This window comes from Coregonus lavaretus, assembly GCF_964263955.1.
Source record: "Coregonus lavaretus genome assembly, chromosome: 6".
NCBI classification, from domain to species: Eukaryota; Metazoa; Chordata; class Actinopteri; order Salmoniformes; family Salmonidae; genus Coregonus; species Coregonus lavaretus.
In genome coordinates, this window is record NC_139993.1 from 31,069,619 (window position 1) to 31,085,996 (window position 16,378).

The following is a 16,378-nucleotide window of genomic DNA, read 5'->3' on the forward strand; positions in this document are numbered from 1 at the left end:
ACCAGATGGGACAGCATATCGCTGCAGAATGCTGTGGTAGCCATGCTGGTTAAGTGTGCCTTGAATTCTAAATAAATCACAGACAGTGTCACCAGCAAAGCACCCCCAGAGCATAACACCTCCTCCTCCATGCTTCACGGTGGGAAATACACATGCAGAGATCATCCGTTCACCCACACCGCATCTCACAAAGACACGGCGGTTGGAACCAAAAATCTCGAATTTGGACTCCAGACCAAAGGACACATTTCCACCGGTCTAATGTTCATTGCTTGTGTTTCTTGGCCCAAGCAAGTCTTTTCTTCTTATTGGTGTCCTTTAGTAGTGGTTTCTTTGCAGCAATTAGACCATGAAGGTCTGATTCATGCAGTCTCCTCTGAACAGTTGATGTTGAGATGTGTCTGTTACTTGAACTCTGTGAAGCATTTATTTGGGCTGCAATTTCTGAGGCTGGTAACTCTAATTAATTTATCCTCTGCAGCTGAGGTAACTCTGGGTATTCCATTCCTGTGGCAGAGCCAGTTTCATCATAGCGCTTGATGGTTTTTGCGACTGCACTTGAAGAAACTTTCAAAGTTCTTGAAATGTTCCGTATTGACTGACCTTCATGTCTTAAAGTAATGATGGACTGTCGTTTCTCTTTGCTTATTTGAGCTGTTCTTGCCATAATATGGACTTGGTCTTTTACCAAATAGGGCTATCTTCTGTATACCTTGTCACAACACAACTGATTGGCTCAAACGCATTAAGAAGGAAAGAAATTCCACAAATTAACTTTTAAGAAGGCACACCTGTTAATTGAAATGCATTCCAGGTGACTACCTCATGAAGCTGGTTGAGAGAATGCCAAGAGTGTGCAAAGCTGTCATCAAGGCAAAGGGTAGCTATTTGAAGAATCTCAAATATAAAATATATTTTGATTTGTTTAACACTTTTTTGTTTACTACATGATTCCATATGTGTTATTTCATAGTTTTGATGTCTTCACTCTTATTCTACAATGTAGAAAATAGCCTAAATAAAGAAAAACCCTTGAATGAGCAGGTGTTCTAAAACTTTTCACCGGTAGTGTATATTATGAAATGTACAGGCAAAATACAAATCATTGTGGAATCCGTCTAGCTGCTGGTCACACTTCTGCTCCTTATCTGTGCAGTGGTTTTCCTAGACAGAGACGTCCTTGCATCCACAAAAGTACACTGTATCGCGTGCGCTCAGCGCAATCCCGAAAAACGGAGGTCCCAACAAAACAGAACATTTACATCTGGTGCAGAGATAACCATCTTTTAGCACGGGGGAAAGCAACATCATTTGTTGAATAGTTGGCTTATCGATAGGCTTGATGCGTTTATTTTGTTATGCTTTTGACCTACTGCTACATTAGAAGATGGCGGAGTCTGATGGTGGGGATTTCGCCTCAAATCGTCCGCAGAACAGGTGAGGATGACACTAGTGGTGAAATCAATATGGAAAGACTGTATGTAGACCAAAAGGCAGCCAGAGATAAATGTGCATGTGATAGGCCTACATGGAATTAAACATTTTATAAATGTGAAACATTGGGCGAGAGGACATTCGGGTGAATTTTAAGGAAATTCCCGAGGATACTGGCCCTTTTTGCATGAATTGTCATATCGTTGCAGATTGATTCATTCATTGTACATTGTATCCATGGTAGGCTACATTGTAGGTTAAATATTGCCAATGATAAGGTGTGAGTAAGAAACAATGTTAGGCTACCAGTTTGGAATTCTGTCGTAACATTGTTACATTCATAGTTACAGACCCCGCGCCAGGATAAAGGGATTTAAGGGGGCAGTTGAAATCGGCAAGGGGCTACATTTTTGGTGGGTTCTTGTATTGGAATTATATTGAATTGTGCTTACATCAAGTTATACCACAATAAACATAAAGTTCAAATGCAGAGACTCCGAGATCATTGAGTGCTTTTGAAGTGACGGGTTGGCGCGAAATCTGTAGCCTATATCCGCTGAGCTGTATCAGCATAAAATAGGCCTTCTAGCAGTCGTAAGGACAAAGATTCAGCAGGCAGGCAGGTAGAGGTGCAAATGAGTGTTGGGTTTATTTAGACAGCGCTGGTGTTTCAAAGGTGACGGTGATATTTACAAATATATATACAAAGTTCTGACTTACAAATGTCAGCATTCAAAAGAAAAAGCCTCTCATCAGGCAACACCTGTCTTAACCAATAAAGCACAGGTGTGGTATACCAGGCTCAGATACAGCCTCCCCTTGAATTACCCACAAGTGAACTATTATTGGCGCGCAGGCCAGGTATATATACGCACGCTAAAGTGCGCGCATTCACACAACGTTAAACATGACGGAGAAACCGGACACATGCTCTCCAAACAAAGACAATGAAAGAAATTGACAGTTAACTGGTAAATGCAATTAAATAAACCAAAAGTTATGTATCACAAGTGTTGCGCAGTTTGTGAGCTCTCCAAACAACGTTTCCACTTGGAGAATGAAAATGGTATGAATGTATAGGCCTATTAGGCTATATTTAATGAATTACACACATTTCTGTAACCAAACATTCTAAATGAATGGGGGAATATGTTTGGATTAACAGTAACTTCACTGATTAATATATATTTCATGGGGCATTGATAAACACTGTCAAACAATTGACACATTGAAACAAATAGTGTGCACGAATTGGCGGGAGTCAGTGCGCAATAGTGGAGAGAGACGTGCCTATAGCGCATCTTCGCCACACACCCCTCCTCTTATTCTGGTCTCGACATTTTAAATTATGCTCGAGACACGTTCCTCACACATAAGCAGTAACCTCATAAACATTGTCAGGATGTAGCAGTGGTCATTATTTTTCTCTTCAACTGAAATCTAACCTTCAGCTGTCGACTAACCTTTTGGCGATGCAGGAGCACAAACTTCCCCGCATGGGCCTTTGTTGAAGCAGGTAAGGGAGAATTCTCTCCAGAACGATGCACAGTGGACACTGGGGTTGTCTCCAGACCTCCCACTGGGGTTGTCTCCAGACTTCCATGCCACACCTAAGAACATTTTGCGGTGCAGTCATTTTCTCTCCAAGCCCGGGGAAAGGGTCAGAGCACACCCTCTCCTCTCCAGGTTACGGAAAGAGCTCGGGCATAATCAGTGTCAGTCAATGTCGGGATGAAAACCTCATACACCCCATCATAGGGCAGACAGCAGAGGAGCAGGAAGGAGACAGACAGGCCTCCTGCACGGCATCTTCACCAGGGCCCGACTGGTAAACTTGACCCCGCCCTTGTAAATCAAATATTACAAGCAGAGGCGTATCACGTTATTCACTTAGCCTACCACAGAGATGAGACGCGTTTTTCCCACTTTTTATGGAAACCTAAAGGAGTCATACCTAACTGCCCCAGTGGCTTTCCATAGCCCCCCTACACACTCCGCGGTGCGCTCTGCCCATTGTGCTGACGCAGCGCAGCGGAGATACCGATTTTTTTTGCGCCAACCTGTCACTCTATCATATGAACTTTATAGCTATTTTTATATAGGGACATACAACTAAAACTGAGGGGGCAGATGTTTACTGACCCCCTCGTGGATCCGGATACGCAAGTTTCCTCTAGCAGGTGCAGCAGCGCAACACATTGCATAGTCCCTATTTCTTCAGCATCAAATGAAAAATGTTATGGCTTACAAAGTTTGATCCGCCACTTATTGATGATAATGTAGCCTATAGCTAGTTGTCCGTTTGATTTTTCTTTACAAAAAACACACAAAAATAACACTTTTCAACCAAACCCAATCAAGTATTTGTCTCAAAACAGCCAAGCAGTCATAATTATTTGATTTCATTATGTTTAATTGATCAACTTGAAACATAAAACTGACTAGCCTTCTGCCAGTTACCAGTGGCAACACTAAACATGCACAGTCAGTCATATTGTAAGTCGCCACAATAATTGACACAACACTTCCCACATGTAGGCTATATATTGGATAAATATGTAGGCAACTTCATTCTATTTAACAAAATATAATGTCTCAACATAAATTGTGATTTACAGTTATAATTTCCCCCCAGGTATCATAGATAGGCAGCCTATACCACTTTTATCCATTGACAAAATAATATCCTCACTCAATATCTAGTGAGATTAAATTGTCCTGAAAGTGGTGAACAATTAAAGATATTCTCTAGTGTTAAAGGGATATATATATATAATCATTAACACAGACTTTGTGTTTTGAATACAAAATAATGCATTTATGCCAATGTAGCAGCTGAATAATTTAAAAGAAAAGGGAGTTGGGATGAGGGTGATGATGCAGTTGCTGGGAAAACGGATGGACAAAGTGCAGGAGAGCAAGAGCTCAGCACTGTCACTGATGCTACAACAGGATCAGTAAACTCTGACAAGCATCCTAGAAGCTTAATTGGCAGAAGATAAGTAGAAATACTTTTTAAAATACCCTATTCTGATAAACTGACAGTGATAGGCCTTTTCTCTTCCAGTATGGCTAACCAGAATAGCACCCTGCGTTGCACGTTCTCAGCCCCAAGCCATAGCGCCACTCTCCTGCAGGGCTTGTCGGTCCTGCGAGCCCAGGGGCAGCTCCTGGATGTGGTGCTGGCCATCAATGAGGAGCGCTTCCAGGTTCACAAGGCAGTGCTGGCCTCCTGCAGTGACTACTTCAGGTGAGACTGACGCTATGTCTCCAAAATGGCTTCTGCTCCTCGTCTCCTTTCCTTTCACCTGCACTGATTTGAGAGAACTGGACACTGGATGTATTCTCTGACTATAGTGATACACTGACCGGTAAAGCGAGACCCAGGTAAAGAGACGTACAAATCAAATCAAATCATAATACAGATGTAGAGGTGAAGGGAAGAGTGTGATTGTGTTGGTGAATTTGGCTTTGGTGTGAAATAATTGATTCATCAAAACCTGAGTCAGACGAGAGGCATGGTAGAGAGAAAATAAGAGGAATTGGTACAGTATTTGGAACTGATAGGGAGGGATATAATTGCATTACAGGTGTACAATGTGCAATGTGAATATGTTTCAATGAATAATCTGATGTTCTTGTCCTGATGTTGCATGACAAGTAGGGTAGTTGTTCAGTGTCTAATTTACCTCAGATTAATATGTTGTTTAGAATGGGGGGAAATCAATAAAACAAGTTTAACATAAAGACAGTTATTTAAATGAATTTCTCACTTGCCTTGCAGAGCCATGTTCACCGGAGGCATGAGGGAGTCAAACAAAGACACCATTGAGCTGAAGGGCTTGTCTGCCCGCGGCCTGAAACACATCATTGACTTTGCCTACAGCGCAGACGTCACACTTGACCTGGACTGCATTCAGGATGTACTGGGAGCAGCTGTCTTTCTCCAGATGGTCCCAGTCGTGGAGCTCTGTGAGGAGTTCCTCAAGTCGGCCATGAGCGTAGAGACCTGCCTGAACATCGGCCAGATGGCCACCACCTTCAACCTGTCCTCCCTCAAGGAGTCTGTGGACGCCTTTACCTTCCGCCACTTCCTGCAGATCGCTGAGGAGGAGGACTTCCTGCACATTCCCATGGAGCGCCTGGTCTTCTTCCTGCAGAGCAACAAGCTGAAGAACTGCAGCGAGATCGACCTGTTCCACGCTGCCATCCGCTGGCTGCAGCACGACGAGGCCCGCCGGGCCGGAGCCAACAAAGTGCTTTGCCACGTGCGATTCCCCCTGATGCGCTCCTCGGAGCTGGTGGACAGCGTGCAGACGGTGGACATCATGGTAGAGGACGTGCTGTGCAGGCAGTACCTCCTGGAGGCCTTCAACTTCCAGATCCTCCCCTTTCGTCAGCACGCGATGCAGTCCCCACGCACCCTGATCCGCTCTGAAGTGGTTTCGCTCATTACCTTTGGTGGGACACCCTACACCGACAATGATCGCACTGTGAGCAGTAAGGTGTTCTATCTTCCAGACATTGCAGCGCGTCAGTTCAAGGAACTAACGGAGACGGAGACCGGTTCCAGCCACGCCTGTGTATCGGTACTAGACAACTTTGTGTACGTAGTCGGCGGGCAGCACCTGCAGTACCGCAGCGGCGAAGGGGCGGTGGACATCTGCTTCCGCTATGACCCGCACCTGAGCCAATGGCTGCGCATCCAGCCGATGCAGGAGGGGCGCATTCAGTTCCAGCTCAACGTTCTTCAAGGACAACTCTACGCCACTGGGGGGCGCAACCGATCTGGAAGTCTGTCGTCAGTAGAGTGCTACTGTCCCAAGAAAAACGAGTGGACATACGTAGAACCACTGAAACGCAGAATCTGGGGCCATGCAGGAACTCCCTGTGGCGACAAGCTCTACATCTCAGGGGGTTACGGTGTCTCGGTGGACGATAAGAAAACCCTGCACTGTTATGATCCCACATCTGACCAATGGGACTTCAAATCGCCCATGAACGAGCCCAGAGTGCTTCATGCTATGATCAGCGCCAAAGATCGTGTTTACTGCCTGGGCGGTCGCATGGACCACGTGGATCGCTGCTTTGACGTCCTGGCGGTTGAGTATTATATCCCCGAGAATGACCAGTGGACCACTGTTAGCCCCATGCGAGCAGGGCAATCTGAGGCAGGCTGCTGCTTGTTGGATAAAAATATCTATATCGTTGGAGGGTACAATTGGCATCTAAACAATGTCACAAGCATCGTGCAAGTGTACAACACAGAGACTGATGAGTGGGAGAGGGATTTGCACTTCCCTGAGTCTTTTGCAGGAATTGCGTGTACGCCGATCATACTTCCACAAACCACCACGCAACGGTAATCCCTCCATCCAAAGTGGCTGTGACAATTTGATTCCATGGGTGATTCCTCACGAAACTGAAAACAAACAAAAAAGACCATGATTTTGGGGATTTTCAAAATCCATAGAAGGGTCCTTTGAAGGAAGGAGTGATGACATATACAGTGCCTTCAGAAAGTAGACACACACCTTGACTTTTTCCGCAACTTGTTGTGTTACAGCCTGAATTTTAAATGGATTAAATTAGGATTTTGTGTCACTGGCCTACACACAATACCCCATAATGTCAAAGTGGAATTATGTTTTTAGAAATTTTTACAAATTAATGAAAATCTGAAATGTCTTGAGTCAATAAGTATTCAACGCCTTTGTTATGGCAAGCCTAAATAAATTCTGTAGTAAATTTGCTTAACAAGTCACATAATAAGTTGCATGGACTCACTCTGTGTGCGATGATAGTGTTTATCATGATTTTTGAATGATTACCTCATCTCTGTACCCCACACATACAATTATCTGTAAGGTCCCTCCGTCGAGCAGTGAATTTCAAACAGAGATTCAACCACAAATACCAGGGAGGTTTTCCAATGCCTCGCAAAGAAGGGCACCTATTGGTAGATTGGTTTAAAAAAAAGCAGACATTGAATATCCCTTTGAGCATGGTGAAGTTATTAATTACACTTTGGATGGTGTATCAATACACCCAGTCACTACAAAGATACAGGCGTCCTTCCTAACTCCGTTTCTGGAGAGGAAGGAAACCGCTCAGGGATTTCACCATGAGGCCAATGGTGACTTTAAAACAGTTACAGAGTTTAATGGAGAAAACTGAGGATGGATCAACAACATTGTAGTTACTCCATAATACTAACCTAAATGACAGAGTGAAAAGAAGGAAGTCTGTACAGAATAAAAATATTCCAAAACATGCATCCTGTTTGTAATAAGGCACTAAAGTAAAACTGCAAAAGAATTGGCAAAGTAATTTACTTTATGTCCTGAATACAAAGCGTTATGTTTGGGGCAAATCCAACACAACACATCACTGAGTATTTTCAGGTATGGTGGTGGCTGCATCATGCTATGGGTATGCTTGTCATCAGCAAGGACTAGGGAGTTTTTTAGGATAAAAATAAACGGAATAGAGCTAAGCACAGGCAAAAATCTAGAGGAAAATTTGGTTCAGTCTGCTTTTCAACAGACACTGGGAGACAAATTCACCTTTCAGCAGGACAATAACCTAAAACACAAGGCAAAATATACAATGTAGTTGCTTACCAAGACAATATTGAATGTTCCTGAGTGGCCTAGTTACAGTTTTGACTTAAATCGACTTGAATATATATGGCAAGACTTGAAGATGGCTTTCTAGCAATGATCAACAACCAACTTCACAGCTTGAAGAATTTTCAAAATAATAATGTGCGAATGTTTTACAATCCAGGTGTGCAAAGCTCTTAAGAGACTTACCTAGAAAGACTTACAGCTGTAATCACTACCAAAGGTGATTATAACATGTATTGACTCAGGGGTTTGAATACTTAAGTAAATTTTATATTTCTGTATTTCATTTTCAATAAATGTCCCAAAAATGCAAAAAAAATTTTTTGTAATTATGGAGTATCGTGTGTAGATGGGTGGGAGAGAAAAATATATTTAATCCATTTTTAAAACAGGCAGTAACACAACAAAATGTGGAATAAGTCAAGGGGTATGAATACTTTCTGAAGGTACTGATATTTTTATCTTAAAGCATAATTGAGAAATAATGAATTGAAGTTGGAATATTTGTGACATTTTGGCCTTACCTAGGCCTCCTTTAAGACTCCATAATGTTTCATCTGTTAAGATCTGTTAAGATTTTGCTATAATATAGGCTACAGTGTATTACTTCATCTTCCATCCTATGGTTGAGGTCCATGTGCTGCATCATAATGAGCTGTGTTTGAAATTGTGTGAAGGCCAGAGCTAGTGTACATTTATAAGTGGCCTTTTAATGGAAAATTAAGTGTTAGCTCTCCAGGACAGACTTGCTTTTCAATAGATAATTATTGACATTTCAATGTAGTTTTGGGTGTTTAAAAAAATACTTCAAGCACTACCCACAATCAAAAACCTATTAACAGATTTGCAGGATACATTTGTACATTTGTGCCATGCATCAAGGAAGCATGTTTGGATTAATTGGCTGGGTAAATTTATTTAAATAATAATTTTGTAAGGTTTAACCATAAAAAAAACGACAGATTTGACTGCATGGGACCCTTAAGCCTTGTTCACATTGGCAGTTTGAAGTGACTCAAATCCAATTTTCTTGCATATCCGATTAGAATCTGTTATTTTTCCTGCAGTCTGAACAGCCAAAAAGCACATGGAATCGGATATTTCAAGCCACATTTCAGATAGAAATCTTATTCCTGGCCATGCGACTTGTGTCAAATCTGATTTATTTGCCCTCAAGTGGTTTTTAGACTGCTATTTGGCATATCTTGTTGCTTGCTAGCTATTCTGTTGACAGTTTGACAAGAACATGTGGTATCTAATTAGCTTGTTAATTGTTTATAAACAAATTAGTGAATGTGCTAGAAAGCTAAACAGCTACCTAGCAAGCTAATTGACTGCTGTGGCTAGCCAAAAAATGCTTGTTGGATTGTTGGATCCTCTTATCCTTTGAGGCTTTAAAAGTGTTCTTACACTATGATTTTGAACATTCAAAGCAACTAGGAAACATCCATGGCAGGCATTGTTGTCACCTTAGCTTGCTACATAACTTCTGATGCCTCGATCACACCTACAAAATGGTACACCTCATCATCTGGATATGTGTGCAACAAAAGTTCAACATTCACCTTCTGCTACAATTTATGTCAAGCCATCTACGCATACAATTTGATGCATATGTTAGATAAATCCAAAGTATGCACCACACAGAACGCACTGCAACTGCCTCTGCAACGCAATGCTGCAAGGCAAACGCAACGTTCCATTGGATATGAATGTACTTCTGGTGTACCAAAACGCAATGACGCTGTCGGTGTGATCGAGGCGTGAGTGATAGGAAGCACGAGCACCCCCACCAATCAGCCTATACCACTACGCACACGCCCGTCGTTACTATGACAACTAGCGTAGCCTTGTCAGCAAATGTCTGCTGAACGCACACAAATCCGATTTTGGTCACTTGTAACTTGCTATTTGGACAGTCAGTATTCCAAAACGGACTTAAAAAACAAAAATGATTTGAGCATTAAGGCCTGCAGTGTGAACAAGGCTTTAGAGGACAAAAGACTGAAGAAGATAAATGTATTTTTTCAGTATCCTAATGTTTTATGTTAATTTCAGAACATCTGCTTTTACTGTGCAAGGTGATGTGCTCTATTTAAGTGTAATTAGGCTGTTCAAAGGATTGGAGACTTTTAGACACAGCCGTCATAATGAAACACGTATTCCGCTCAAATATGTTTTATTGAACACACGCACGAATGGTGTATATAAACATAAAAGAGCAGACAGATACAAAAACACCCAGAGTTACACAGTTGAAGTCATAAGTTTACATACACCTCAGCCAAATACATTTAAACTCAGTTTTTCACACTTCCTGACATTTAATCCTAGTAAAAATTCCCTGTCTTAGGTCAGTTAGGATCACCACTTTATTTTAAGAATGTGAAATGTCAGAATAATAGTAGAGAGAATGATTTATTTAAGCTTTTATTTATTTCATCACATTCCCAGTGGGTCAGAAGTTTACATACACTCAATTAGTATTTGGTAGCATTGCCTTTAAATTGTTTAACTTGGGTCAAACGTTTTGGGTAGCCTTCCAAAAGCTTCCCACAATAAGTTGGGTGAATTTTGGCCCATTCTTCCTGACAGAGCTGGTGTAACTAAGTCAGGTTTGTAGGCCTCCTTGCTCGCACACGCTTTTTCAGTTCTGCCCACAACTTTTCTATAGGATTGAGGTCAGGGCTTTGTGATGGCCACTCCAATACCTTGACTTTGTTGTCCTTAAGCCATTTTGCCACAACTTTGGAAGTATGCATGGGGTCATTGTCCATTTGGATGACTCATTTGCGACCAAGCTTTAACTTCCTGACTGATATCTTGAGATGTTGCTTCAATATATCCACATAATTGTCCTTCCTCATGATGCCATCTATTTTGTGAAGTGCAACAGTCTCTCCTGCAGCAAAGCACCCCCAAAGCATGATGCTGCCACCCCCGTGCTTCACGGTTGGGATGGTGTTCTTCGACTTGCAAGCCGCCCCGTTTTTCCTCCAAACATAACAATGGTCATTATGGCCAAACAGTTCTATTTTTGTTTCATAAGACCACAGAGGACATTTCTCCAAAAAGTAAGATCTTTGTCCCCATATGCAGTTGCAAACCGTAGTCTAGCTTTTATATGGCGGTTTTGGAGCAGTGGCTTCTTCCTTGCTGAGTGGCCTTTCAGATTATGTCGATATAGGACTTGTTTTACTGTGGATATAGATACTTTTGTACCTGTTTCCTCCAGCATCTTCACAAGGTCATTTGCTGTTGTTCTGGGATTGATTTGCACTTTTTGCACCAAAGTACGTTAATCTCCTTCCTGAGCGGTATGACAGCTGCGTGGTCCCATGGTGTTAAACTTGCGTACTATTGTTTGTACAGATTAACGTGGTACCTTCAGGCGTTTGGAAATTACTCCCAAGGATGAACCAGACTTGTGGAGGTCCCCTAAAAAAATCTGAGGTCTTGGCTGATTTCTTTTGATTTTCCGATGATGTCAAGCAAAGAGGCACTGAGTTTGAAGCTAGGCCTTGAAATACATCCACAGGTACTCTTCCAATTGACTCAAATGATGTCAATTAGCCTATCAGAAGCTTCTAAAGCCATGACATCATTTTCTGGAATTGTCCAAGCTGTTTAAAGACACAGTCAACTTAGTGTATGTAAACTTCTGACCCACTGGAATTATGATACAGTGAATTATAAGTGAAATAATCTGTCTGTAAACAATTGTTGGAAAAATTACTTGTGTCATGCACAAAGTAGATGTCCTAACCGACTTGCTAAAACTATAGTTTGTTAACATGAAATTTGTGGAGTGGTTGAAAAACGAGTTTTAATGACTCCAACCTAAGTGTATGTAAACTTCCGACTTCAACTGTAGGTAAAAAACAAATAATACAAAATAAGATATACAGAACAAGGACAGGTAAACAGAAAGAGAAGGGCAGATGTCACTCCCCATTCCATCCCTCCATCAACCCCCCCTTCATCATCCATCAATTTATTGCTCAGAATATATCGAATTCTTTCTAAGTGTAGAGTGTTTGCCAAATCGCTGAGCCATAATTTGGTAGAGGGAACTTCCTTCCTTTTCCAAAACAACAAGATAAATTTTTTGCCGAAATGAGACTGTAAGAGATTAGTTGTTTTTTGGGGTGGTTGGTTAATCTGTTAAGGGTTTCTGACACTCCCAGGATGATCCGAAGCAGGTCTGGGTCATTTAAAGTCTCCAAAATTCCACACCAATAACCATGCAAGTTAGAGCATAGGGCAAAGCAGTGGAGAAGTGTAATTTATCACACATAGGGGAGGTATCAGGAAATATCCTATGCAGCTTAGTTTTGGAATAGTGTAATCTGTGTAATATCTTGAATTGTATGAGACGATGTCTGGAGTTAATGGAGCAGGTGTGGATATACTACAAGCTATCTTATGAAACACGTATTCCAAACTGTCTCTTATGGCAGCTAAATTGTTTTTTAACTCCTGTGTTAGTGCATGAGAACATCCGTTGTTAGTGCTCCTTATGTAGGAATTCTGTAGGCTTCCTGCATTTTCTCTCAAATGTTATACTATGTATAATCAATACTGTAGATCAGAATGAAGTGATTTTGTCTCGTCCAACTGTTGCAGTGTTTAGTTGTGATGAACAAGTGGGGGTGGGAGGGTACTGGTCAAGTGGTCAGAGTCGAAGGCCAAGTTACATTTGTGTCACCCCATTCTCATAACTCCTACACAATAGGACTGCATAGGTGTGAGAAATAGGGTGATGCCTTCACCTAGCCTTCAAATAGACATAGGCCTACTGCTTTCACCTATACAGTCCTGCCAGAACTGTGAAGCCCAAAGAGCTAAAGGCAAGGGGCTGAAATTCATGTAAGGGGGACCTCCTTATGGAAAGAACAAGCACAGCACACAAGCAGTGAGGATATGTGATTCTTGTCCCGTGTACTTCTTCCTTTAGTACAGTGCATATGGTTAAATGTTAGTTTTATGAGGAGTAGCCTATTTGTGAGACTCAGTATTGTATGCACAACTGATTGTTAATGGCTTTTACTCCTTGTAGACTATGTTGACAGTGGTGAGACAAGCTTATAATGCAGAATCTTATTTGGAAGCACAACATGGCCCTCATTGAAGTATGTTTTGGTTTTGAAAATGTCACCTGTTTGCCTCTAACAGTGTTTTTCTAATGTTTTGTACAGTTGAAGTCTGAAGTTTACATACTCTTAGGTTGGAGTCATTAAAACTTGTTTTTCAACCACTCCACAAATTTCTTGTTAACAAACTATAGTTTTGGCAAGTCGGTTAGGACATCTACTTTGTGCATGACACAAGTAATTTTTCTAACAATTGTTTACAGACAGATTATTTAACTTATAATTCACTGTATCACAATTCCAGTGGGTCAGAAGTTTACATACAGTAAGTTGACTGTGCCTTTAAACAGCTTGGGAAATTCCAGAAAATTATGTCATGGCTTTAGAAGCTTCTGATAGGCTAATTGACATAATTTGAGTCAATTGGAAGAGTACCTGTGGATGTATTTCAAGGCCTAGCTTCAAACTCAGTGCCTCTTTGCTTGACATCATTGGAAAATCAAATGAAATCAGCCAAGACCTCAGCTTTAGAAGCTTCTGATCGGCTAATTGACATCATTGTAGACCTCCACAAGTCTGGTTCATCCTTGGGAGCAATTTCCAAACGCCTGAAGGTACCACGTTCATCTGTACAAACAATAGAACGCAAGTATAAACACCATGGAACCACGCAGCCGTCATACCGCTCAGGAATGAGACGCGTTCTGTCTCCTAGAGATGAACGTACTTTGGTGCGAAAAGTGCAAATCAATCCCAGAACAACAGCAAAGGACCTTGTGAAGGTGCTGGAGGAAACAGGTATAAAAGTATCTATATCCTCTGTAAAACAAGTCCTATATCGACATAACCTGAAAGGCCGCTCAGCAAGGAAGAAGCCACTACTTCAAAACCGCCATAGAAAAGCCAGACTAAGGTTTGCAACTGCACATGGGGACAAAGATCGTACCTTTTGGAGAAATGTCCTCTGGTCTTATGAAACAAAAATAGAACTGTTTGGCCATAATGACCATCGTTATGTTTGGAGGAAAAAGGGGGCGGCTTGCAAGCCGAAGAACACCATCCCAACCATGAAGCACGGGGGTGGCAGCATCATGCTGTGGGGGTGCTTTGCTGCAGGAGGGACTGGTGCACTTCACAAAATAGATGGCATCATGAGGAAGGAAAATTATGTGGATATATTGAAGCAACATCTCAAGACATCAGTCAGGAAGTTAAAGCTTGGTCTCAAATGGGTCTTCCAAATGGACAATGACCCCAAGCATACTTCCAAAGTTGTGGCAAAATGGCTTAAGGACAACAAAGTCAAGGTATTGGAGTGGCCATCACAAAGCCCTTACCTCAATCCTATAGAAAATGTGTGGGCAGAAATAAAAGCTTAAATAAATCATTCTCTCTACTATTATTCTGACATTTCACATTCTTAAAATAAAGTGGTGATCCTAACTGACCTAAGACAGGGAATTTTTACTAGGATTAAATGTCAAGAATTGTGAAAAACTGAGTTTAAATGTATTTGGCTAAGGCGTATGTAAACTTCCGTCTTCAACTGTATGTTCAACTCAAAAGCACATAGTTAGCTTTTAAGTGCATTATAAGTGGAGTCCACTGTTATCAAAGGAGAAAATAGACTTTTTCTGCCATTGAAATCCTTTGGTGGGCCGCCTAAGTGTTTTTTTCGGGATGGCTAGGTTTAAAAACGGGGTTCATTTTCGGAATGGAAAAAATGCTTTCAGTGTAAACGTAAACGATTACAACCAGATAAGATAATGGACCTATATATTTTTCAATAATATAATCTTTGAAACCTAACAATCACCAAAATAAAAGCTAGACAGTCAGGGATAATTGGAAATTCTAAAAACAATTAATCTAGCCGTATTGATTTTATTAATATGTTTGAGAAAAATAACACAGCATTAGCCATGGCATAAATGCATAGAATTGCAGGAAATGTGCTGTAAAACTCAAAAATTGTCGCTCAGCTCCATGGCAGAATATGTAGCATCGCAGGGAATTAGCTTTAAAATGCTAAAATGTCTCTACACTGCCAAGATGGGGGCCTCTACACCACCTAAGCCCATTTTTTAACCAGAAACAACCCTGTATAACCTTAAAGCTGAGATCCGCGATAGGCGAAGCAGTGCCACTGGCCGCCCCAGGTGCATTTGTTATTGATTTGAGGAAATGAGCATCCAGCATCGTGGCAAAAAAAAATATCTGAGTACATACTCTACCATTTTATCACATGTACAATGATGTCCAACGGGAAAAAATCAGTGTCTGTTGTTTGAAGTAATGTATGTTGTTGTGATATCGTAAACGGATGTGGCAATTTCACTGCTATGGATTCCAGCTTAAATTAAAGGTGTTATGTGAACTGAAAACAGCATTCAGGTGTAGTAGCCTCAATGGCGAAATGTATAATTTTTCAAAGGAGAACTAAATGTTCATGGGATGGCAGATGAATGTAAGTTGAAGACAAGTTAAACCTTATTCCCAATCGTAGAAAATTCTACTTGACCCGTCATTGAAACTGTGAAATACAAGGCCACACCAGAATGTGTTTAATCTTATGAGCTCTTCCTCTTTCTTATACAGTACTGTAATACAGATGTGAAATGTAGATTGTACACATTCTTTTTGTGATCAGTAATCAGCATACTAATCCTTTTGTTTGTCATTTGTGTAAGTGTTTTTTACTGTAAATTATATTGAATAAGGTGTTGAGAAACAACCTTACTCCACCAGAGCTTCATGTTTTAAAAGTGTGTCAGAGGACAACATGCGCTTATGAGATGATTCATAATGAATGTATGGATTGTATGAGGTTCTATTTTTGCCTTTTTATACTTGACCATACCCTGTATTTATCTAAATACTGTGCATTTCAACTCCATCATCATTGTAAATGTCACAAAGACATGAATCCCAATATTGACTTTCCTGTCAGTCAATTATAGGCCTACTGTATCTGGATAACTGATCAATTTGGTATAGGCTATTTCAGTTTTTCTCTGTACATCATGACCCTAATACAATTACAAGGATTTTATTTATCCATTACTGGTATTTCAACTTTGGTAGAGCAATATCTTGATTTGTACAAAAAACACATCTGCCATGTGTCCTTTATACTTTATGTAATCTACTTCAAAGGATACTGTAGCGAATTTGTAATCTTGTTGTGTGTCTGTGAATTTGCCATCCATGGTTTTGACAGAA

The 16,378-nt window shown here is 41.0% G+C and overlaps 1 protein-coding gene across 1 annotated transcript; it reads left to right on the top strand.

Moving 5' to 3' along the window:
- Positions 1-1,387: 1,387 nt before the first annotated feature.
- klhl26 (kelch-like family member 26) lies at positions 1,388-6,800 on the top strand (the record flags this gene model as incomplete). The annotated part of the gene is made up of 3 exons (XM_084164083.1): positions 1,388-1,437; positions 4,502-4,684; positions 5,219-6,800. 3 exons carry the CDS (start codon positions 1,388-1,390, stop codon positions 6,798-6,800), a joined length of 1,815 nt encoding a protein of 604 aa, XP_084020209.1.
- Positions 6,801-16,378: the final 9,578 nt, after the last annotated feature.